The sequence below is a fragment of the Leucopleurus acutus genome, assembly GCF_964270905.1.
Source record: "Leucopleurus acutus genome assembly, chromosome: 21".
Classification (NCBI taxonomy): Eukaryota; Metazoa; Chordata; class Mammalia; order Artiodactyla; family Delphinidae; genus Leucopleurus; species Leucopleurus acutus.
In genome coordinates this window covers 23,060,578-23,087,090 of record NC_139163.1, presented here as the reverse complement: position 1 = coordinate 23,087,090, position 26,513 = coordinate 23,060,578, and the positions used below count along the sequence as shown (strand labels likewise).

The 26,513-nt window shown below is 39.0% G+C and overlaps 1 protein-coding gene across 1 annotated transcript; it reads left to right on the top strand.

Annotated features, from left to right (window-relative positions):
* The first annotated feature begins 512 nt into the window (after positions 1 to 512).
* SARAF (store-operated calcium entry associated regulatory factor) lies at positions 513 to 18,725 on the top strand. The gene is made up of 6 exons (XM_082863754.1): positions 513 to 679; positions 8,873 to 9,051; positions 12,246 to 12,663; positions 15,195 to 15,324; positions 15,957 to 16,102; positions 17,487 to 18,725. The coding sequence occupies exons 1-6, from the start codon at positions 577 to 579 to the stop codon at positions 17,510 to 17,512; spliced, it is 1,002 nt and encodes a 333-aa protein (XP_082719880.1). The 5' UTR covers positions 513 to 576; the 3' UTR covers positions 17,513 to 18,725.
* Positions 18,726 to 26,513: the final 7,788 nt, after the last annotated feature.

Genomic DNA, 26,513 nt, shown 5'->3' with positions numbered 1-26,513 from the left:
AAATATGTAAAGGTTCTGAGCTTCTGAAACCAGACAATATATTTCCGTGCTGCCTCTCTCAAATCCACTCTGTATTTAGCAAACTAATGGAACACAAATCATGCGCCAGACGTTATGCTAGTTGCTGAAGACGTGAAGTTGGGTAAGGCACAGTAGCGTCCCTCGGGAAGGTTATTAAGGTTTTGTAAATAACGTGACTACACTTAGATTTTGCGTTGTGATGGTTTCAGTCTTCGCGCTGAACCTTTAGGAGGGCGGCCCTAGGCCCCGCCCACAGCCTCTGCGTCCCGCCCTTGGCTCCGCCCTCAACGGCGGCACCCCGCCCTCGACTCCGCCCACAGCCGCGCTGGGCTCCAGAGGCGGGGACAGCAGCGACCACTCCATTCCCCCACGCGCCGCCACTGTAGTGACGTCAGACTGGCGCACGGACCTTCCCTGCAGCAGGGGTCCTGCGGTAGACCTTCCTTTTCCGCGGCGGAAGCTGCCGGCGTCGGTGCTTAACGGTGCGCGGCCTTCCGCAGCCAGGGTTCCGACCTGCGAGCTCCCGGCAGCCGCGCGCCATCTTCACCGAGCGTCATGGTGGCGGCCGGCGGGCCGGTAGCGGCTGGACGCTGCGCTCTGTTCAGCCTCCTTTTGCTTCTGTTGATCGCGGGCTCTGCCCGGGGCTGGAACGACCCTGGTGAGTGCTGCCTTCACTCCCCCCTTACTGCTGCCTTCAAGCAGCGCTAAGAGGCTCCACCATTTCTGTTCGCCGCCCCTTGAGCCCTTCTACCCTAATTCCTCATTTCCATCCTCCTCGCTGTTCATCTGTGCCCTGCCTGGCCTCTTTGCTCTTCCCAGACGTCCTCCTGGACGAGTGTGGACTGTTGGGGAGTGGGCGGGGCGGGACTACTCTAGTGTTGTTAATGTTCCCTTCTCCCTTGCTTGGACTCCCAGAATTTGCCCACCTTCTTCTTTCTCGGGCTACAGCCCTCATCCTCCGGGTCTGGCTGGAAAGCTCGACCCTCACCTGCGCATTTTGCTTTGTTGTCAAGACTGTCTGATGTCATCGTCGCTGACTCTTGTCATGGCTGCCTGTTGCTGTACCTGGCAGTTGCCATGGCACCGGCAGTCCTTGAGTCACACTTCGTGGACAGGGCTGCAAACCTTGGAGGTAGGTTAGCAGAATCATGGACTGTACTATTTATGTGATCACAGCTCACGCTGCTTATTCTGACCATTACAGTGACGTTCATTGCGTTACACCAGCTTTTACTGTTGCATTAAAAAAAATTTTTTTTTTGTGATGGTACACGATAAGTGATTTCTAGGAAAAATAGTTCTTTCATATCACTATGTTATTAGAATTGTCTATCGAATTTTTATGGGATAGAGAATATTCCATGTAATTAATACATATGTGTGTGTATATATATGTATACATACATACATACAGTTTTCCATTTAATAAATGATGCATGCTGTTAAGTTGGAGTGATGTAAAAAATGACTTTCAAACAATGAAAACATCATTTTTGTTTTGGGGAGTAAAGATGTTAAAAGCATGGAAAGTGTACCCATATTGCAGTTGTGATTTGGTGATAGGAAATGCCTGTGTTTTTGAACTTAAGCAACAGATTTATTTCTGCAGCTTCTTATTTTTTATTCTTAAATGCTAAAATGAGAGAGAAGGTGCTATTTGTAAGTACTTGATTTTGAGTACTCCTTTGATGTGGATGTTTTATTACTAATTAATAAAAAGCCAAGTTGGATTTAAATGTCTGTATATTTTCCTTATGTATTTCTAGAAAGTTTTATATAGATAGAAGACTTTGATCAGAATTACAATTTAAAAACTGGATTAAAACATTAGTTGAACCCTCAATCAATTCTTGAATAAAAAGAGGAGGTTTTAAAAAAAATGGTTTACAGATGAAGAGTCGGGAATAAAAAAACGGAGCCAAATTTAAACTAATGATGAACCTTTTCCTGGTAGCTCTTTGTCTACCTACTCTATAAAACTATTGTTCCGGAACAAAAGGCACAAAAATATTTTGCAGAGTAAACACAAACTACTTGAACTTAAATTTCTTTTGAGGAACTATTTTATGAAGGCATTTTATTGAGTTAGTTTTTTCAAGTAGTTTTATCAAGCAGTAGTCAGTCCCTCGTTTGTCTTTTGTTTGACTTTGGTTGTACTCACTTTGTCTTTAGCTAACATAAAGCAAAAATTTGTCCAGAAAAAAAAAAATTGTACCAGTTCTAAAGAGATTACCTAAAAATTTTCACAATTCTTTATTGAGCTACTTTGTATTTGTCACTCTTCTGGGTGTTGGGAATATTGCAGTGAACAAAACAGCGTTTTGCCCTGGAGTTTACACCTATTGAGGAGAAATAGAAAATGAACAAATCAGGTAAATAGCATGTCATATTGTGAATAGTGGTTTGGACATTGATAAAAACAGGGTAAGGAGGACAGGGTGTGCAGGCAGAAGCAGGGATTTTCAAAATATACGTTAGTCAGGGAAGAAGTCACTGTTAAGGTGACATTTGATGAGAACCCTGAAGGGATGGGTCTGCTATGACCTGTATTCTATCCCATTCTATTCTGTTCTATATTTTTTTAATATGATCTGTTTTTTTTTTTCTTTTTCTTTTTTTTGCGGTACATGGGCCCCTCACTGTTGTGGCCTCTCCCGTTGCGGAGCACAGGCTCCGGACGCGCAGGCTAAGCGGCCATGGCTCACGGGCTTAGCCGCTCCGCATCATGTGGGATCTTCCCAGACCGGGGCACGAACCCGTGTCCCCTGCATCGGCAGGCGGACTCTCAACCACTGCGCCACCAGGGAAGCCCTAATATGATCTGTATTTTAAAGGCACATTATGTCTGCTCTGTGGAAAACAGACTGTGGGAGCGAGAGTGGGTGGGGGGAAGCTGGGAGGCCAGTGAAGGGACTGCTTGTACAGTAAGTCCCGAGAGTGGTGATGGTTGGCGGCGGGGGGCGGGGGGGGAAGCAGTGCAGTTGGTGAGAGTGGTGGGCTTCTCAGCTGTTCTGAAGGTGGAGATGACATGATACTCTGAGGGATTAGATATAGGGGTTAGAGGAGGAGAGAAGACAAAGATAACTCCAAGGTTTTGGATCTTGAGTGACTAGAAGGATGGAATTACCCTTTCCTGAGATGTGGGATTGTGGGAGAATCAGGCTTGGGGGAGTTTGGTTTTGTTCATCTTAAGTTTGAGACCTGCAAGTGGATTTTGATTTGTGAGTCTGGACTTCAGGGAAATGTGTGTCACCCTTGACTGATGTACTAGTGGAGTAAGGTTGTGAGCATTTTGTTCTTAGACCTTGTCTTAGTTAGAGCTGCTATCACAAAATACCACAGACTGGGTGGTAAGCAGCATTTATTCCTTGCATTCTGAGGCTGGGAAGTCTGAGATCAAGGTGCGAGAATGTTTGGTGTCTGGAGAGGGCCCTCTTCCTGCTCTGCAGATGACTGTCTTCTTGTTATGTTCTCACATAACAAGAGTTGGGGTGGGGCGGGGTGGGGGTAGGTGGGAGTGAGTGGGTGGATGGGGGCCCTGGTCTCTTCCTCTTCCTACATGGGCACTAATCCCATCACTGGGCTCCATCCTCATGAGCTCATCTAAAACTAATCACCTCCTGAAGGCCCTGCCTCCAAATGCCACCACATTGGGGATTAAGACTTCAACATATGTATTCTGGTTACAAAACATAGTAACCTTTAGGATCTCTAGGGAGGAAAGATGCTGTAGAGTCATGGTAATGATAACACATAGGTATATGGCTCCTTAAACATTCTCAATAATATTTATCATACTTGATCACCTATTATGTGTCGAGTACTCTGCCAGATAATTTTAGTAAATCATATCTAAACTTCACAGTCAATTTTAAGGTTGATATCGTTTTAACTTTACAGGTCATTTCTATACAGATAAATTGACTTGGCCAAAGTCATATAGCAAGTTGGTGGTGGGAATTTAGTTCAGTGTTCTTTGCATTATCTCAGCCCTGCTACAACAAATTCAAGTTGTTATTATTCCCATTATTTAGTTTAATAATATTCTGATTTTTTAAACCATTGAACATTTTCATTGTTATAATTTTTTATTTATTAGGAGGTAGTTTGAGTTTAATATAGCATATTTAATTTTAGTATAGTTCTTGGAAATTTAGATATTTGGATCATGTGGAATTAAATTTTTATATAGCTTTAGGTGGATTTTATTCTAGCTGTGTAGTCAGTTATGACAAAACCATTTATTAAAGAAGACATCCTTTTTCCACTAAATTGAAAAGCCTGCTTTTGCTGGTTGGAGAAGAGTTTCCTTTCACTTAAGGAGTAGTCTCAGAATCACTATTCTGTACAGTATTACCGAGATCCCACTTGAGGCTACTGCAACTCATTGTAACTCAGACCCAATTTACTCTACTTCTTAAATTACTTGTGGGTTTGAGATGCATCATTTGTCTTTCCTCACACAGGCTAAGCAGGGCAGAAAGAGTTGTGCAGAATATTGAGTTTTGTCAACGATAAAGGATGCCATTGTGCTTTGTTTTATAAATAAAATATGGTGATGCTTGATTAAAAAAATACACCTAGAACACAAAAAACCCATTTTATCTTGTATTGAATTTCCACATATATCTGGATTTATTTCTAGACTTTCTTTTGTTTCACAGTTCACTTGTCTGTTTCTGTTACTATCCCATACTATTTTGATTATTTTAATTTTATAGTAAGCTTTATTATTTGGTAAAACAATGCATTTTTTTTTTTTTTTTTTTGCGTTACACGGGCCTCTCACTGCCGCGGCCTCTCCTGTTGCGGAGCACAGGCCCCGGACGCGCAGGCCCAGTGGCCATGGCCCACGGGCCCAGCTGCTCTGTGGCACGCGGGATCCTCCCAGACCGGGGCACAAACCCGCACCCCCTGCATCGGCAGGCGGACTCCCAACCACCGTGCCACCAGGGAAGCCCCATTTTTTAAAATTGACATATTATTGACTTCTAATATTAGTGTCATGTTTACAACATATTAGTTTAATATTTTTATAGATTATACTCCATTTAAAGTTATTACAAAACAATGGCTCTATTTCCTTGTGCTGTACAATATATCCTTTTTGCTTATTTAAGCAATGTATTCTTTTTTTTTTTTTTTGGTACGCGGGTCTCTCACTGTTGTGGCCTCTCCCGTTGTGGATCACAGGCTCCGGACGCGCAGGTTCAGTGGCCATGGCTCAGGGGCTCAGCCGCTCCGCGGCATGTGGGATCCTCCCGGACCGGGGCACGAACCCGTGTCCCCTGCATCGGCAGGCAGACTCTCAACCACTGCGCCACCAGGGAAGCCCTTAAATGTTGATATATTTTAATGTAAGTTACAGGCATCATGATAGGCCATAACTAAATCCTTCAGTATAAGCCTTTTTTTAATGAACTTTTCCCCACCTAGTAAAAATAACATTACATCTAACAAAATTGACCCTAATTTCTTAATATCAACTAATTACTCATTCCATAGCCAGATATCACAGTTGTCCCTAAAATGTCTAAACTAGTTTGTTCAAACCAGGGCCCAGTTCAGGACCAGTCATTGCATCTGACTGAATTATCCCTTAAGTCTTTTGAAAATGTAGAATGGTCTCTTTTTTCATGCTCCTGCTTTGCTGAAGGGATTGGGCCAGTTATCCTTTAGAATATCCTACGTTCTGGATTCTGTTTTCTCATGACATTGTTTTAGCATTTTTTTTTCTTCCTTGTATTTCTAGTAAGCTGAATGCTAGGTCCAAAGGATTGATTAGATTCATATTAAATACTTCTGAGGATTACATCATAGGAGATGGTGTAATATCGATCTTTATACCGTTAGCAGTGCTAAATTTGACTAGTGGATTACAGTGGCTTATTTCTCCCCCGTGAAGTTACATTTTTCCCCTTTTGTGACTAGAGAGCACTCTGTGTAATGTTACTTGGCAGCATACCAATATCCATTCATTTAATGATTTTAAAACTAATTAATCCTTTTCTGAATCTGTCTATTTAGGGGTTGTAAGATGGTGATTTTTCTAATTCTATCACTTCTTCTGCATTTATTGATTGATATTCTTCAGTAAAGTTGAGATTTTCCTTATCAACTGAGGCTATTTCAGATTATGGTTCTGGCTGGAAAATCAGGATAAACATTTAATTTAAAATCTTTAATTGCTAGTTTTCAAAGTGAGGTAATTGGTAGCCACTTTAAGTATAGACAAGTGAGTTTTTGGCTTTCCCTTTAAGTATTATTATGGATTCTTGGGTTTTCATAGATTGAACATGATTTGCCAAGTATAGTCATTATCTTGCTGGTCAGTCTTGCTTTTGGTGTCTTAAGATCTTTCCCATCCCAGGATCATAAACATATTCTTTCTTTTTTTGTTTTCTTCTAGTACTTTTAATTTGTTGTTCATTTTGTGGTAAGTGTTTAACCATCAGGGATTAATTTTTATACATTGTGCACATGATCAGTTTTCCTAATCCTGTGTTACTGTTTACATTATTATAGATTTAATTACAGATATGTTTTGATTGCTGTAACCCAATTTTCCTTTCTTTGTTGTTACTGGTTTTCAGCTGTTTTTTTACCATTTTATATGTTATTATATTACTTTATATTATTATATTTCTAGTTTTATTGTATTTTGGTGAGAGAAGGGTGACCAGTAAGTCTCAGCTTAGTCAAATTTATTAAGCTCTGTTTTTGGTAAATAAATATAAATAAGATCTGTATTTGCTGACGTGAGGGAATATCCTTGATGTCTGATTAAGTGCAAAAGCATGTGAAGAGTAATGTGTACTGTATGATTCAATCTTATAAAAATAAACTAACGAAAATCAAAACAACCCCTGTATATGTATCTGTTTGTGTGAGCAAGAAGAAGGTACTGACCAGGCTGCTAGTTTTGGTTATCACAGAAATGTGAAATTGGAGGAGGAATGGATTTCTCTCTCTAAAAGGAAAAAGTGTTACTTTTAGATTTAAAAAAATTGTGAAATATGTATATGTATGTATGTGTGTATGTATATATGTGTGTGTATGTATGTGTGTATATATATGTATATGAATGAAAAGAGCTTGGGAGACCATCTAGGGATGTAGCTTCTTCTCAAGCAGCTTTCACCTTGTAGTGCTTACTTTAGTCAGCTCCAGTTCAAGAGCTGCCGTTTCCTGTTGCTTTTAGGGATTCCATTATGTGTGTCAGGTTGGTTCTCAGTTTTCCTACTTGCTGGTCTGGCACTTCACTTATATTTAGGACTAGTTACCTAACTATTGGTCCATCGGCTTTCACCTTCCAAAATTCTGTTACCATCTCCTTTTCTGTTTTGCCTGACCTTGTTTGTTCACATCGGCAAAACAATTCATTTATTGTACTTTCAGTGGAATTTGAGAGGCAGCAAATTTTGCTAATTTGACAGGTTGAATATAGGGAATTGGGTGCTAACAAAATGGTGGAAAGTGATGTCTGCTACATCTGCAGCAGTGAACACTGGATGGCTCACATCAAGCCTTTTTGCATCCACAACGCTAATTACGGAGCACTGGACAGTGTCAGGAAAACCCTGAGCCCCCATGACTGCCTGCTAGCCTGGGCACAGTCTGAGTTTAAGCTCTGATCTCCGGATCTTGCTTAAGTCCCTCCAGTTGACAGAACCGAAATCACTTTTGGGATTTGTAGCTGCAAGAGGTTTTAGGAGTCTTTTAGCTTTGCAAGAAGTCATACCAGTTTGAGGGCAAAATGGGTGTTGAGTGAACCAATCCGCAGTATCTTCCATCATAATCTGAGGATGATAAGTAGGAAGACTATTCATTGTCCAATAACACTTCAAAATTCACTTATGTATTGATACATCAGTGCCGGCCATAATTTCCTTGTTTTGACTTCTTCTTTTTAAACTGCTTTGTCAATATGATTTTTAATTTGTGAAATAGTTTAACTTTTTAATTTTTAAAATTGTGAAATATTTAAAATATTTAAACCCACAGAAGTATACAATGAAAACCCACGTACTCACCACCCAGTTTTATTGAATCTTTACATTATACTATATTTGCAAGCAAACCTCCCCCCTGCAAAGTAATAAAACATAAGGGATAGAGAGCGAAAGTCTCTGCTCTCCTCTGTCCTCAGTGGTGCTCTGAATTTGATGCTTAGTTATTCCTATGCATGTTTTCATACTACTGGTATATACACGTATAGACCTTAACAATATGTAGTACTGTTTTGCCAGTTTTCGCGGTTTATGTAAAGCCATCCTACTAAACATTCTACAACTTGCATTTTGCTTAAAATGTTTTTACTATTTCTATTCTGATACATGAATTCTAGTTCACTCATTTTAACTGCTGTAGAATATTCCACTTTGTGAATAGGCCAAAATTTTATTAAACCGTTCATCTGTTGACAGATGTTTAAGTCATTAAGTGTGCTTCAGGAACATTCATGTATATGTTTTGCTATTTTAATTAACCATTGATATTATTGTCAATTGTCATACAGTAGTACAACGTTTCAGGTTAATGAACTTTTGGTTCTGATTTTGCAAAAATTATGTGGAACTCACAATATAGAAGCAGTTTAGGGGACATCAATCCTGAAATGAAGGGAGACCTTAAAGGAGTGACTTTCTGACTTTTGTGCAAAAGGCGTGAAGGTTGTTGCGATGGCTTTGGGATTTGGGAAACTTCCATCTTCTCTTCCTTAGTCATCCTCAAAAGGCAAGAAAGAGCCTTACTTTTGAAAGTATTTTCGATGACAAGAGTTTTACTAGAATGAATCTTTCTATATGACAAGATATTTACCATCTGTTTATCTGTGTTCTTACTGTTTCAGACAGAGTATTGTTGCGGGATATAAAAGCTCTTACCCTCCACTATGACCGCTATACTACTTCCCGTAGGTTGGATCCGATCCCACAGTTGAAATGTGTTGGAGGCACAGCTGGATGTGATTCTTATACCCCCAAAGTCATACAGTGTCAGAACAAAGGCTGGGATGGTTATGATGTACAGGTAATACTCTTTATGTTGATGGAAGTCTAAATGGAATCCTTTTCAGTGAAGTGTTTATTAAGACATTATTCAGTATTTTGGGGAAGTACATATAGAAAATCTCCGGTTACCTAAAATATATAAATATAAATCAGTGATTCGGTCTCTGAAAGGAACATCCTCTGAAAGAAATGAACTGATTTTAAAGCCTGGAAATATTCATTGTAATCTTTATACCAAAACTTTCTCATAAAACATTAGTAAATTTTCAAAACTTTTCATATACTTGGGGGTGGGGGGTAGAGGATTTCTTTTGATTGTCATTTCTCTGTCATTCCTCAAAGAATACCAACCTATCCTTAAAAAATAAAGTTAAGATGATAAGGAATTGTAGATTGTAAGTGGGGGTGGGGTTCCTGTGTCCCTATTGTGCTTCACATGCTTGATTTTAAAAAGTTGTTTTAGAGCTGAGGGTGGTTACTTACGAGTGAAAGCATTTCAGTGGGCTTTATTGTCTTCAGGTCTTTGGCATTTTGTACTTAGGATAGACCACCTCCTTGAAGTTCCAAAATTTGTTATCCTTTAGAAATGGAATAGATTTTAAGTGAATTCAGTTTAAATCAATACGAATAGATTTCGACTTCGTATTCTGCCTGCTTTCAGAAAGGATTTAAGATGGTTGGTCATTCGGCCAGAAACTTGCTTTGACAGTTTTCCCTTCCATCAGAGTGATATTCTTGTTTGATACAACCTTTGTGCCTAGTGTATGCAGTTCAGGGAGAGAGTTCATATTTGCTTGGTGATATGTATTTCACAACATTTTTTCCTAGTCTTGCTAACCAAATCACAGAATCTTCAGGTTAAAGCTGAAATTACTTTTACTTTTATATTACTTTTCAGTCTTGATGGAAAAAAGATACTAACGGCAAAGTCATTCATTAAACATACATTAAACAGTATTATACAAAAATGAATGATGGAGTCACAACCCTCAAGAAACTCTCTTCCTAGGAGAATAGATAAGACAAGCACTCACATTACATCTAGGTGCCAACAAAGTATTGTAAAGTCACGTCCAGCTTGGGGGATTGGGAAAGACTTGAGGAAGAAAGTATTATATGTACTGTGTTAGTAAGGAAGGGTAACATTTTTAGAGCTGAAGAGATAGAGAAGGGAGTGAATGGCATGAGCAAAGAAGTATAGAGGATGTCATACATTGACTTATGTTTAGTAGCAGGAGAGAGCCTCTTCTAATTCCAAGAGTATAAATATAATAATTAGAAGCCACTTTTAGTATATGCTATTAAGGAAATGATAATTAACATGAAATACTGATAGACATTGAGTTTATTTACCTAAATCAACAAGCTTATAAATCTTCCTCCAAATAAAATTATTTAAAAAATGGAATAGTGTAGAACAACAACAACAAAATAGAAAAATTGTATATTATCCAAATTAAAAACTTTTAGGCTTCAACAGACACCATCAAGAAAGCGAAAAGGACACACACAATAGGAGAAAGCTTTTGCAGTCATATATCTGATTGGGGACTTGTGTCCAGAGTATATGAAGAACTATTACAACTCAGTAAGAAGACATATAACCAAATTTAACAGTGGGTAAGGCATCTGACTAGACATTTCTCCAAAGAAGATATGCAGATGGCCAATAAACATGTGAAAAAATGTTCAGCATCATTAGCTGAAAAAGTGTGCAGCATCAGGGAAATACAAATCAAAACCACAGTAAGACACCAGTTCCTACAACAGGATGCCTGTGATCAGAAAGGCTAGTAGCAGGTGTTGGTGCGGATGTGGAGAGACCCTCATACACTGCCATTAGGGATGTGAAACGGCGCAGCCACCTTGGAAAACGTGCAGTTTCTCAAAGGTTTAAACATAGAGTTACTGAATGCCTAGTCATTCGACTCCTAGGTGTGTACCCAAGAGACTTGAAAATGTGTGTCCACACAGAAACATACTAAACATTGTAGCAGCGTTATTCATAAAAGGCAAAAAGTAGAAACAACCCAAGCGTCCATCGTTGATGAATGAAGAAACAAAATGTGGTATATCCATACGATGGAATGTTATTTAGCCATAAAAAGGAATGAAGTGCTGATTTATGCTACAACATGTGTGAACCTTGAAAACATTCTGCCAGGTGAAAGAAGCCAGTCACGTAGGACCACGTATTGTATGATTCCGTTTACATGAAATGTCCAGAATAGGGGAATCCTTGCAGACAGATTGGTGGTTGCTTAGAGCTAAGAGACTTGGGGGGAAACAGGAAGTGACTGCTAAAGGAGATGAGATTTCTTTTGGGGGCGATGAAAATATTCTAAAATTGATTGTGATGATGGTTGCACAGCTCTGTGAATACACTAAAAACCATTGAAATGGGTGAGTGTCTAGTATGTGAATTATATCTGAATAAAGCTGATATAGTGTACCTGAAGTTTGAAAGAGGAAGATAATTTGTCCAAAAAAGAGAAAAGCAATAGAACCAATCAGATCTCTTTTGGCTTATATCTTTTTTAATGTTGATAGAGAAGCATATTACCTACTCAGCTCAAAGTAGTTATAGAATTCAAACTAGACCTGGGCTTTTTTTTTTATGCTGGAAAATTTTGAGGCTAGCATAGATTCTTTTTGCAGTTTTTCTAAATGTCTTTTTAAAAAAACTTAAGAAAATTACTTAATGGATTGGACCTTGGGGAAGGTAGTCCATGGTTTTTATAGAATTTGTGTAGGAAGTTTTTCTCAAAAGGTTGTATCAACAGCTACCAGATATTCATATATGATGCTGATATTTGAGCCTTAATGTTGAAAATTTTTAAAGAAAGCATTTTTAAAGAAAGCATCTTCAACAGTAGTTAAAAAGTTGACATTTAAAAAATTTGCTTAAAATTAATAAATTAGGGAATGCTTAATATATACAAAAGAATTCTTTACATCTATATGTAAGGAATAAGGAATAGTAATAAAATGAGCACTCATGTACCCACCACCTAGCTTAAGTAGAATGTTAATATCACCAGTATCTTGGAAGCCCCTGGTTTGCCCTCCCCCAGCACAGAAATACTCATCCTGAATTATCATTCCCTCGCTTCATTTTGCTGTTTTATGACAGCTATTTAGCCCAAATAATATATATTAAATGAAAAAAAAAATCTTTTGGTTCTAATAACCTGTTTCTACTTTTCTTCACAGTGGGAATGTAAGACCGATTTAGATATCGCGTACAAATTTGGAAAAACTGTGGTGAGCTGTGAAGGCTATGAATCCTCTGAAGACCAGTATGTACTGAGAGGTTCCTGTGGCTTGGAGTATCACTTAGATTACACGGAGCTTGGCCTGAAGAAATCGAGAGAGTCTGGAAAAAACCATGGCTTTAACTCTTTCTCTGATTATTATAATAAGCTGTACTCCCGAGAATCTTGTAGCATCAGTGGAGTGCTTACCATCGTGGTGCTACTTGCTATTGCCTTTGGAGTTTATAAATTCTTCCTTAGTAATGGTCATGATTCTCCTCCACCATATTCTGAGTATCCTCCATATTCCCATCGTTATCAGAGATTCACCAATTCTGAAGGACCCTCTCCTGCAGGCTTTAAGTCTGAGTTCACAGGTATGTTTTCCTAGGCAATGGCAGTAAGTAGGATAGAAGTCAGCTAGTGAATCCTGTGCTGGTTTCTGATATAGAAAATGGTTGCATTGGGAAACCAAAGCAGATTTGTCTTATTTTTTTACTTTCAACTTCTTTTACCTCTTCTGTTCTGTTTCTCTATAAGGTTAATTGTGATTACTATTTTAAGGATGCATGATTAAATTGCAAATCATCTCAATCAAACTTGATCAGATTTGGTAATAAGCATTTACCTTGAACTCTGTCTCGCAACACACATAAAATTTTATTCACTGAGTATTACAGAGGTCAACATAAAAGTAAAACAATTAAATTTCCAGAAGAAAACATAGGAAAATATTTGTCAGGGTAGGCAAAACTTTCTTAGAATGCAAAAAATACCAGTCAAAAAGAAAAGAGGGATAAATTAGACTTTATTTAAATTAAGAATGTCTAGTCATCAAAGACAACATTAAGAGAGTGAATAGGCGAGCCACAGACTGGGAGAAGGTATTTGTAAAACATATTTTCAACAAAGCACGTGTATTTACAGTACATAAAGAACTCCCACAAATCCGAGAAAAGACAGACAACCTAATTAAAAAAATGGACAGGGGATTTGAACAGCCATTTTATAGTAAAAGAAGATATCCAGATGTCCAATAAAAGTTTGAAAAGGTGTTCAGCATCATTAGTCTTCAGGAAAATGCAGATTAAAATCTGAGTTCTTAATTAACCACCATTTAATCATCTTAATGGCTAACATTAAAAAGACAGAGTACCAAGTAATGGCAAGGATGTAGTTAACTGGAACTTGCTGGAAGGAGTTAAAAGGATAAAACACTTTGGAAAACTGTCAGTATCTACTGAAACTAGACATACGCCATCCAATGACCCAGCAATTTCATTCCTAGATGCATACCTAAGAGAAATGCATGCATGTGTGTGCAAAAAGATCTGCACAAGAATGTTCACAGCAGCTGTATTCACAACAGCCAAAAACTGGAAATAGAATGTCTGTAAACATTAGAATGAGACAAAGTGTTTTTTTTCACACATTGGACTACTTACTATACATAAATTTAGAAAAAAACAAAACCCAAACTGATATATGCAGTGGTGGAGGTCGACTCTCATGGACATAATGATACACCAGAAGAGTACCTCCATATGATTCTATTTATAAAAAGTTCAAGAATGGGTAAAACCAAAGTGTGGTGAGAAAAGTCAGAGTCGGCTTCTCTCTGACATGGGTGGGTATCTATTGGGAGTTGTCGTGAGGGAGTCTCTGCGTGCTAGAAAGGTTTTACTGATGTGGGTAGTGATTACATGCATGGGTACATACATACAGATTTATTATGCTGTACATGTGGGATTAGCACAGTTGCCTTTATGTATATGATACAGCAATTTAAGAAAAACTTCCTCTGAGCAGAAGATATATATATTTTTTGGTCCCTTGTAAGACCTGACTTCCCAACCAACAAATATCCTCCACTTGGATTCCTCCATTAGACACTCAGGTACAGCTCTCAACCTGGAGCTTCTAGACGTGTCCACACAGTAGAAAGGAAGTAGCTCTGACACGTGGGGTTGTCTTCTAGTAGCTGATCTGGAGCAGGGCAGATGTGACCTTACAGGAAGAAACCACCCTCCCCTGCCTTAAAAACATATCCCTCCTTTTCCTTGTGTTTGGGAAAGGCAGGTGCTCCTTAGTTACAAACCAGTATTTTATTTTATTTTATTTATTTATTCATTTATTTATTTTTTGGCGGTATGCAGGCCTCTCACTGTTGTGGCCTCTCCCGTTGCGGAGCACAGGCTCCGGACGCGCAGGCTCAGTGGCCATGGCTCACGGGCCCAGCCGCTCCGCGGCATGTGGGATCTTCCCGGACCGGGGCACGAACCCGTGTCCCCTGCATCGGCAGGCAGACTCTCAACCACTGCGCCACCAGGGAAGCCCTAAACCAGTATTTTATAAATACACTTTTTGAATACACTTGTTTATAAGTTGAAGTATTATTATTTTTTATTTTTTTTCTTTTTAAAAATTTATTTTTGGCTGCGTTGGGTCTTCGTTGCAGTGCGCAGGCTTTCTCTAGTTGCAGGCAGCGGGGGCTACTCTTCGTTGCAGTGCGCAGGCTTCTCATTGTGGTGGCTTCTCTTGTTGCGGAGCACAGGCTCTAGGCGTGTGGGCTTCAGTAGTTGCAGCATGCAGGCTCAGTAGCTGTGGCTCGCGGGCTCAGTAGTTATGGCTCATGGGCTCAGTAGTTGTGGCTTGCGGGCTCTAGAGCATAGGCTCAGCAGTTGTGGTGCACAGGCTTAGTTGCTCCTTGGCACGTGGGATCTTCCTGGACCAGGGCTCGAACCCTGGTCCCCTGCATTGGCAGGCGGATTCTTAACCACTGTGCCACCAGGGAAGTCCCCTGAGTATTATTATTAAAGCATACAGATGAAACAATTGAAATGTCATATTATCTTTAGTTCTGTAGACTATGGTTTAAGAGAGGATACAAAATCATTTTTATTTCTAGGACCGCATGGTGCAACTTCTGGTTTTGGCAGTGCTTTCACTGGACAACAAGGACATGAAAATTCAGGACCAGGGTTCTGGACTGGCTTGGGAACTGGAGGAATATTAGGATATTTGTTTGGCAGCAATAGGTAAGCTTTGCATTTATCTCACCTGCTCTTTAATTCAGCCTTTCTTTAGAGGCTTCTTTGTTTTACTTACAATTTGACTGGATTTGTTTTGTTAAGGAAAATAAATTATGGTGACATTACCCTATTAAATCAGATTCTCTGGGGATGGGAAAGAATGCCATCTGTGCTTTGATCAATATTATATGTGTTGTTTTCTTTCACATGTCATGCTTATAGATCTGAGTTAGAAGCAAGACTGTTGACTCGACATCTGAGAAGGCAGGAAAGAACACAACATTTGGGGCACAGTTGGCATTCTGGTTTGGTTGGAGAATGATAGAAGCAAGGGTGGAAAGAGCTTGTGACCAGATTTTGGAATGTCTTCAGTTTAAATAGTAGTTTAAGTTTAGATTGTATTTGAATGCGAATTCAGAAAGAAAGAACCTTTATTCCCTGTCATTTTCTTTCCTCATAGCAATGACCATAAGAATGGCAGAAATATAAAACAGTGTTTATTTTATGTTAATCCTAATATACCAGAACACTGAGGAAAAAACACTTGATAAAAATTGTTTTCTGATGGTTTAGGAATAGGAGGGTATTTAAAAATCATAGTCACAAGAAAAATGCCTGACACACTTTTGTCTTTATAGAGCAGCAACACCCTTTTCTGACTCGTGGTACTACCCATCCTCATACTCCAGCTCGTGGAATAGGCGTGCTTATTCACCAGTTCGTGGAGACCCAGGAAGCTATTCAGCATGTTCAAGCTCAGAGCCAAAAACCAGAACAGCGTCAGGTGAGAGCAAAAAATCAAGACGTTCCTATTCAGTAAAGTACAGAAACAATTTGGAACTTAGGTGATTAACTATACATTTAGCAGTCATGGTTTTATGTGGTATACTCACCAGAAATATTAGTTGCACAATTAACTGAGATTAAAATATAATTCAGATCTATTCTTTCCTCCCACTTCTGTTCTTTAAAACTCAAACAGAAATTTGGTTTAGACTGATGTCTGTCACTAACCAAGGTTTTAACTTAAACCTTCCTGGACGTTGGTTTCCATGTATGTTTAATTCTGGTTAATCTCTAGGAGTCCTTTAAGCTCTAAAATGGGAATTTTCTAGGTAGAAGGTTGAACTTTTCAGTTTGGTAAAACTCAATAAAAATGTATTGAGCCATTATTTAAATCATTGTCAAAAATATGTTTATTGCAATGACTAAGAGGAAATTTTGTAAAGAAGCAGAGATAAAATTGAGTTAATATTCATACAGTGGAATACTGTGCAGCAGTAAGAATAAGTAAATAGTTGTATGCGATAATGTGGATAAATTTATCAGATGTAAAGAAAGAAGCCAGACACACAAGAATATGTACAATATGATTGCAACATTCATGTTTTATAAATATACATGTTTAAAAACAAGCAAAACTAATCTGTGGTGTTACATGTTAAGATAGTGGTTGCTTTGGGGGAGAAAAAGAGGTGGTAATAATTGAGAAGATATATAAAGATGTAACTACGTAGGACATAATGTGACAAAAGGAACCACATTCTCAGTGGAAACAAGAATTGTAAGAAACTGTATATATCAACTAGAAATGTATGGGACTTAGGTGAAGAAAATCATAAGACATTACCAAATAACCTACAGGAAGATCTGAGAAAAATTGAGTTTCCAGATGGGAACACTGTGGTCTTGTAACCTGTCTGTTAGCATGTTTGCATCTTGGGGGAGCTGGGGGTGCCTAGGTAACCTTTACCATCAAAAGTCCGTGACCCTCCCCCATGTTACTTCTATTTACCGCTGGAGTCGTGAGAGGTAGCAGGGCCTGGCTTAGGCTCCACTGGCCTCTCTGCTGTTTGGCTCAGACTTTGGGTCTTGCCTGTACCACGCTGGCCCCAGCACAGAACACATCTTTGGTTTCCTGACTAAAAGTTATTGCCAGCAAGTGTGTGTGTGTTTAGCAGACTTGATGCTGATTGGATGGCTGGAACGGCTCTTGTGGGGAGTTGATGCACTGAGTCCTGCAGCCCTGGTCCACAAGCTCATTCTCTCCTTCTTCCCTCGTGTCTCGTATCATTTGCTAACAATAAACGTGTATTACTGTTGTAATTTTATAAGCAATTCTAATGCATTTTAAAAAACTAATATAAAATTTACTCTTCTCATTCTAGGATATGGTGGTACCAGAAGACGATAAGAAAGTAAAAAGTTGGGATCAAACACTGGATGCAAAACTTCTGATTTTTCATCACTTTTTCTTATAAAACGTGCCCCTTGCTAACAACTGGGGAAAGGGAATATGCAAAAGTTCTGTGGTGTTTTGTCCTGTATAGCTTTTTGTGTTCTGTTATTTGAGGCTAGGGGTTGACATATGACAAAATGCTTATCTAGAGAATCATGTTTGTGTAACATGCAGATGTATATTATAGTTTTTGAAAGTGATGACTACTGTAGAATGCTGAGAATGTATTGTGTGATTTCTGACACCTGTGATGCCATAAGAAGCATTAAGAATGAAGGCTTTATACCAATAGACACTGAGTACAGAAATTTTCAGTCTTAGGTGGTTTTAGTTGTTGATTCATTACATCATAGAAGCGATAATAATCTATTTGGTATGTGTTATTGGGTGTTTGCTGTTCTTCAAACATTTAAACCAAACTTTGGACTACTAATTATACTTCCTTGTGTGTTTTGATCACTTCTGAGCTCAGGAGCTTTGAACCTGTCAGTGGTGTGTGGGGTTCTGGTAAGTGAGAACTACCTTTTTAGGAAAAGGTAGAAAATAAGTATCTAGAAGGTTATTGTGAATGGCAGTGTGCTGACAAAAATGCTTGAAGCCTCCGTATTCAGTTTTTTAAGAAGTAAAGTTCAAGTGCTTCAGCAAAGGTTTTCTAATAACAGAAGCATGTAGTTCTCTGTGGAATCTCAGATGTTGTAGCAGTCTGTGTTAATCTTACATTAAAATGACAGAAAAAATAAAAACAAACAAAGGGTTTTATTCTTTCTTTCTACCAGCCTTGACACAAATTGGTGTGTTACTTTTTTACCTTTTTTTTTCCCAAAGGAAAGGGGGTTCATGCAGAAGTTCTCTCTCCCTAAACAGTAATTTCCTGTGGTAGTCTTGCCTTAGCTACTGGTCACACAAAAATCCTAAATTCAGGAATTCCCAGTTATACTCATTAAACTTCATTATTTTGCTAGGAAAGACAAGAACAGATTTGTGTTGTTATTATCACTACATATACTACTAATTCTTTTTATTTATTTATTTTCTTTTACTGAAGTATAGTTGCTGTAAATATATGTTACAGATGTACAATATAGTGATTCACAATTTTTTTTTTTTTTTTTTTTGTGGTACACGGGCCTCTCACAGCTGCGGCCTCTCCCGTTGCGGAGCACAGGCTCCGGATGCGCAGGCCCAGTGGCCACGGCCCACTGGCCCAGCCGCTCCACGGCATGTGGGATCCTCCCGGACCGGGGCACGAGCCCGCGTCCCCTGCATCGGCAGGCGGACTCTCAACCACTGTGCCACCAGGGAAGCCCAATGATTCACAATTTTTAAAGGTTATAGTCCACTTATAGGTATTATAAAATATTGGTTTTATTCCCTGTGTTGTACAGTATATCCTTGTAGCTTATTTTGTACCTAATAGTTTGTACCTCTTAATTCTCTCCCCCTATATTACCCCTCTATCTCCCCTCTCTCCACTAGTAACCACTATTTTGTTCTCTATATCTGTGTAGATACTAATTCTTACACCTACAGTAGTCATTGTACCTTAACCAATGGGTTTCAGGATTCTTGCTTGCTTTTCTTTTTGTTTTGGCTGCACTGCCCACTGGACTGCCAGGGAATTCCCCCAGGATTCTTGCTTTCTTGAAAATTAAGGGTAATTTTGGAGAGCAATGCCAGCTTGTATTTTCCCTGACATAGAATTGCTCATGGTGGCATGCGCAAGTATCTGGCTTGGTGACCTTTTGACATCAGAGGGCTGAAAACTCCACCTTCAGATCCCGTTAAGTGCCTGCATTTTTGAAACTAGAGGCCTGCAGCTTAGTTACACCTATGCAGAATGGGATAAATTGCCCAGCAAAGAAAAATCCAAGATACCAGTCAGATTTTTACCACAGTTATCTATGCTGTGTGGCTGACAGGGTCTTGGTGCTCTGGCCGGGTGTCAGGCCTGAGCCTCTGAGGTGTGAGAGCCGGGTTCAGGATATTGGACCACCAGAGACCTCCTGGCCCCATGTAATATTGGTGAGAGCTCTGCCAGAGATCTCTGTCTCAATGCTAAGACCCAGCTCCACTCAATGACCAGCAAGCTCCAGTGCTGGACACCCTATGCCAAACAACTGGCAAGACAGGAACACAACCCCACCCATTAGCAGAGAGGCTGCCTAAGATGATAATGAGTTCACAGACACCCCAGAACACACCACCGGACACGGTCCTGCCCACCAGAAAGACAAGATCCAGCCTTACCCACCAGAACACAGGCACCAGTCCCATCCACCAGGAAGCCTACACAACCCACTGAACCAACCTTACCCACTGGGGGCAGACACCAAAAACGATGGGAACTACAAACCTGCAGCCAGAGAAAAGGAGACCCCAAACACAGTTAGTGAAGCAAAATGGGAAGACAGAAATATGCAGCAGATGAAGGAACAAGGTAAAAACCCACCAGACCAAACAAATGAAGAGGAAATAGGCAGTCTACCTGAAAAAAAATTCAGAGTAATGATAATAAAGATGATCCAAAGTCTTGGAAACAGAATGGAGAAAATACAAGAGAATGGAGAAAATACAAGAAATGTTTAACAAAGACCTAGAAGAACTAAAGGGCAAACAAACAATGAACAACACAATAAATGAAATTAAAAATTCTCTAGAAGGAATCAATAGCAGAATAACTGAGGCAGAAAGACAGATAAGTGACCTGGAAGATAAAACAGTGGAAATAACTACCGCAGAGCAGAATAAAGAAAAAAGAATGAAAAGAATTGAGGACACTCTCAGAGACCTCTGGAACAACATTAAACGCACCAACATTCAAATTATAGGGGTCCCAGAAGAAGAGAAAAAGAAAGGGACTGAGAAAATATTTGAAGAGATTATAGTTGAAAACTTCCCTAATATGGGAAAGGAAATAATCAAGTCCAGGAAGCACAGAGAGTCTCATACAGGATAAATCCAAGGAGAAGCACACCAACACATATTAATCAAAGTATCAAAAATTAAATACAAAGAAAAAATATTAAAAGCAAGGGAAAACCAACAAATAACGTACAAGGGAATCCCCATAAGGTTAACAGCTGATCTTTCAGCAGGAACTCTGCAAGCCAAGGGTTTGGCAGGACATATTTAAAGTGATGAAAGGGAAAAACCAACAACCAGGATGATCAGCAAGGATCTCATTCAGATTCGACAGAGAAATTAAAACCTTTACAGACAAGCAAAAGCTAAGAGAATTCAGCGCCACCAAACCAGCTCTACAAAAAATGCTAAAGGAACTTCTCTACGCAGGAAACATGAGAAGGAAAGACCTACAATAACAAACTCAAAACAATTAAGAAAATGATAATAGGAACATATCGATAATTACCTTAAATGTAAATGGGTTAAATGCTCCCACCAAAAGACATAAATGGGCTGAAAGGATACAAAACAAGACCCGTATATATATTGCCTACAAGAGACCCACTTCAGACCTAGGGACACATACAGACCGAAAGTGAGGGGATGGAAAAAGATATTCGATGCAAATGGAAATCAAAAGAAAGCTGGAGTGACAATTCTTGTATCAGATGAAATAGACTGTAAAATAAAGGCTATTACAAGAGACAAAGAAGGACACTGCATATTGATCACGGCATCAATCCAAGAAGAAGATATAACAATTGTAAATATTTATGCACGCAACATAGGAGCACCTCAATACATAAGGCAAATGCTAACAGCCATAAAAGGGGAAACCGACAGTAACACAATCATAGTAGGGAACGTTAACACCCCAGCTAACCAATAGAGCTAACCAATGGACAGCTCATCCAAAATGAAAATAAGTAAGGAAACACAAGCTTTTAAAGGATATATTAAACAAGATGGACTTAATTGATATTTATAGGACGTTCCATCCCCAAACAACAATACACTTTCTTCTCAAGTGCTCATGGAACATTCTCCAGGATAGATCATACCTTGGGTCACAAATGAAGCCTTGGTAAATTTAAGAAAATTGAAATTGTATCAAGTATCTTTTCCGACCACAATGCTATGAGACTAGATATCATTACAGGAAAAAAATCTGTAAAAAATACAAACACATGGAGGCTAAACAATACACTACTTAGTAACCAAGAGATCACTGAAGAAATCTAAAAATACCTAGAAACAAATGACAATGAAAACATGACGACCCAAAACCTATGGGATGCCTCAAAAGCAGTTCTAAGAGGGAAGCTTATAGCAATACAATCTTACCTGAAGAAACAAGAAACATCTCAAATAAACAACCTAATCTTACACCTAAAGCAATTAGAGAAAGAAGAACAAAAAAACCCCCAAAGTTAGCAGAAGGAAAGAAATCATAAAGATCAGATCAGAAATAAATGAAAAAGAAATGAAGGAAATGATAGCAAAGATCAATAAAATTAAAGCTGATTCTTTGAGAAGATAAACAAAATTGATAAACCATTAGCCAGACTCATCAAGAAAAAAAAGGGAGAAGACTCAAATCAATAGAATTAGAAAGGAAAAAAGAGAAGTAACAACTGACACTGCAGAAATACAGAGGATCATGAGAGATTACTACAAGCAACTCTATGCCAATAAAATGGACAACCTGGAAGAAATAGACAAATTCTTAGAAAAGCACAACCTTCCAAGACTGAACCAGGAAGAAATAGAAAATATAAATAGACCAATCACAAGCACTGACATTGAAACTGTGATTAAAAATCTTCCAACAAACAAAAGCCCAAGACCAGATGGATTCACAGGCGAATTGTATCAAAAATTTGGAGAAGAGCTAACACCTATCCTTCTCAACCTCTTCCAAAATATAGCAGAGGGAGGAACACTCCTAAACTCATTCTATGAGGCCACCATCACCCTGATACCAAAACCAGACAAAGATGTTACAAAAAAGGAAAACTACAGGCCAATATCACTGATGAACGTAGATGCAAAAATCCTCAACAGAATACTAGCAAACAGAATCCAGCAGCACATTAAAAGAATCATACACCATGATCAAGTGGGGTTTATCCCAGGAATGCAAGTTATCTTCGATATATGTAAATCAATCAATGTGATACACCATATTAACAAATTGAAGGATAATAACCATATGATCATCTCAACAGATGCAGAAAAAGCTTTCGACAGAAATCCACACCCATTTATGATAAAAACTCTCCAGAAAGTGGGCATAGAGGGAACATACCTCAACATAATAAAGGCCATATATGACAAACCCACAGCCAATATCATTCTCAATCGTGAGAAATTGAAACCATTTCCACTAAGATCAGGAACAAGGCAAGGTTGCCCACTCTCACCACTATTATTCAACATAGTTTTGGAGGTTTTAGCCACAGCAGTCAGAGAAGAAAAAGAAATAAAAGGAATCTAAATCGGAAAAGAAGAAGTAAAACTGACACTTTGCAGATGACATGACACTATACATAGAGAATCCTAAAGATGCTACCAGAAAACTACTAGAGCTAATCAATGAATTTGGTAAAGTAGCAGGATACAAAATTAATGCACAGAAATCTCTTGCATTCCTATACACTAATGACGAAAAATCTGAAAGAGAAATTAAGGAAACACTCCCATTTACCATTGCAACAAAAAGAATAAAATATCAAGGAATAAACCTAACTAAGGAGATGAAATACCTGTATGGCAGAAAACTATAAGACACTGATGAAAGAAATTAAAGATGATATAAACAGATAGAGAGATATACCATGTTCTTGGATTGGAAGAATCAACATTGTGAAAAATGACTGTACTACCCAAAGCAATCTACAGGTTCAGTGCAATCCCTATCAAACTACCAATGGCATTTTTCACAGAACTAGAACAAAAAATTTCACAATTTGTATGGAAACACAAAAGACCCCGAGTAGCCAAAGCAATCTTAAGAAAGAAAAACGGAGCTGGAGGAATCAGGCTCCCTGACTTCAGACCATACTACAAAGCTACAGTAATCAAAACAGTATGGTACTGGCACAAAAACAGAAATATAGATCAATGGAACAGGATAGAAGGCCCAGAGATAAACCCATGCACATATGGTCACCTTATCTTTGATAAAGGAGGCAAGAACATACAATGGAGAAAAGACAGCCTCTTCAATAAGTGGTGCTGAGAAAACTGGACAGCTGCATGTAAAAGAATGATATTAGAACACTCCTAACACCATACACAAAAATAAACTCAAAATGGATTAAAGACCTAAATGTAAGACCAGACACTATAAAACTCTTAGAGGAAGACATAGGCAGAACACTCTATGGCATAAATCACAGCAAGATCCTTTTTGACCCACCTCCTAGAGAATTGGAAATAGAAACAAAAATAACCAAACGGGACCTAATGAAACTTAAAACCTTTTGCACAGCAAAGGAAACCATAAAGAAGACAAAAAGACAACACTCAGAATGGGAGAAAATATTTGCAAATAAAGCAACTGACAAAGGATTAATATCCAAAATATGCAAGCAGCTCATGCAGCTCAATACCAAAAAAACAAACAACTGAATCCAAAAATGGGCAGAAGACCTACACAGACATTTCTCCCAAGAATATATACAGATTGCCAACAAACACATGAAAGGATGCTCAACATCACTATTTATTAGAGAAATGCAAATCAAAACTACAATGAGGTATCACCTCACACCAGTCAGAATGGCCATCATCAAAAAATCTGCAAACAATAAATGCTGGAGAGGGTGTGGAGAAAAGGGAACCCTCTTGTACTGTTGGTGGGAATGTAAATTGATACAGCCACTATGGAGAACAGTATGGAGGTTCCTTAAACTAAAAATAGAAGTGTCATGCGATGCAGCAATCCCACTACTGGGCATATACCATGAGAAAACCATAATTCAAAAAGAGTCATTTACCACAATGTTTATTTCAACTCTATTTACAATAGCCAGGACACGGAAGCAACCTACGTGTCCATCGACAGATGAATGGATAAAGAAGATGTGGCACATATATACAATGGAATATTGCTCAGCCACAGAAACAGACGAGATTGAGTTATTTGTAATGAGGTGGATGGACTTAGAGACTGTCATACAGAGTGAAGTAAGTCAGAAAGAGAAAAACAAATACCGTATGCTAACACATATATATGGAATCTAAAAAAAAAAAAAAAGGCTCTGAAGAACCTAGGGGCAGCACAGGAATAAAGATGCAGATATAGAGAATGGACTTGAGGATGCGGGGAGGGGGAAGGGTAACCTGAGATGAAGTGAGAGAGTGGCATGGACATATATACACTACCAAATATAAAATCGATAGCTAGTGGGAAGCAGCCACAGAGCACAGGGAGATCAGCTCGGTGCTTTGTGACCACCTAGAGGAGTGGGATAGGGAGGGTGGGAGGGAGGGAGACGCAAGAGGGAGGGATATGGTGATATATGTATACGTGCAGCTGATTCACTTTGTTACATAGCAGCAACTAACGCAACAATGTAAAGCAATTATACTCCAATAAGGATGTTAAGAAAAAAAAAAGAACTGCTCATGGTATCTCCTAATCAAAAATTCTTATGAAGTAACCTGTCATGGCACAAGGAGAACCGAAAATTTCAAAATGTATGTTTCTTAGCAACATTGGTGGCCACTGTCTAGCTTTTTCTAAACCTTTTTTTCTTTCATCACTAGAGGGCAGTAACGCTCCAGTATACAAAGTGGGCAGTGAAGTCTCTACTTTGAATATTTTGTGGTTTGTTGATGCTGTTGTAGACCTACTAGATCATCTTCCCCCCAGACTGCTACTGGAAGATGAGGGTTGCTTATATTACAGTTGTTTTTCACATGAGATGTTTCTGACATACTAGTAGAACCAGTGTCACTGGTTCCCCATTTTCTGTCACATAGGACTTAATTCTTTTCTATACATAAAAACCAACCCAGATTCTGATGACACCTCATCTTTTTCACTGTTGCCATCATCTGTCACGTCACCATCATCTGTCACCATCATCTGTCACTCAGTGAGGTCTGCTCCGACTACTTGCATCCATTAGGATAGACCAGTAACAAATAATCCCCTATTCCCACTGGGTTAAATCAAATGAGTAGGGCCTTCTGCTCATCAGAGTTACTCGGGGATTCTGGTGCACAAGAGCTTCCCTTCAGCATGTTCTTCTGCTGTGGCTGCAGCAGAGGGGAGGGCCTGTGGAGAACCACGCGCTATTCTTAAAGCTTCTGTCCAGAAATGACATGTCATTTCTGCTCTTCGTTGGCCTAACCAGGTCACATGGCCATGCCTAACTTTAATATGGTAGGGAAGTACCATCCTAACATGGGCCTGGAAATGGAAAACCAAATATGTTTACTAATCAACAGTAACGAAACCAAACTACTCTGTTTTACAATTTTAAATAATTTCCAACTCCCCATTTCTGCCCTAGGTCTTTGCATCTTCCTTACTCTCTTGCATGTTTTCCCCATAGCACTTATTATCTTCTAACTTATTATATGCTTTATTATTATTTTTTCTACCTCTTCTCACTAGAGTAGAAGTCCCACAAGGGCAGGGATTCTGTCTATATTGTTCTACACTATATTTGCATTGCTCAGCACAGTGTCTATCTTATAGCAGGCCTTCAAAGAGCACATACTGGATGAATGAATAAGCAATTGATCATATACAAGTTTTGTTCTCATACAATAGCCCACTATATATGCTCTGGCTAGCAAGAGAGGGACAGTGGCATGAGTTAGAGAAATTACTTCCTACAGTTACTCAAAACTGTATTCATCAGGAAAGTCTTTGCAAGTAGGAAATCAAAACTACAATGAGGTATCACCTCACACCAGTCAGAATGGCCATCATCAAAAAATCTGCAAACAATAAATGCTGTATTCATCAGGAAAGTCTTTGCAAGTAGGAAATCTTACTGGGAGAATGAATTCTTTTGAACTTGGGAGCTCCAAA

Bases quoted from the DNA above. Each gene is read 5' to 3' on its own strand.
- SARAF (XM_082863754.1), top strand. From the start codon at position 577: ATGGTGGCGGCCGGCGGGCCGGTAGCGGCTGGACGCTGCGCTCTGTTC. The intron at 680-8,872 runs GTGAGTGCTGCC...TTACTGTTTCAG, and splicing joins CCGGGGCTGGAACGACCCTG to ACAGAGTATTGTTGCGGGAT. The intron at 16,103-17,486 runs GTGAGAGCAAAA...TTCTCATTCTAG, and splicing joins AAAAACCAGAACAGCGTCAG to GATATGGTGGTACCAGAAGA.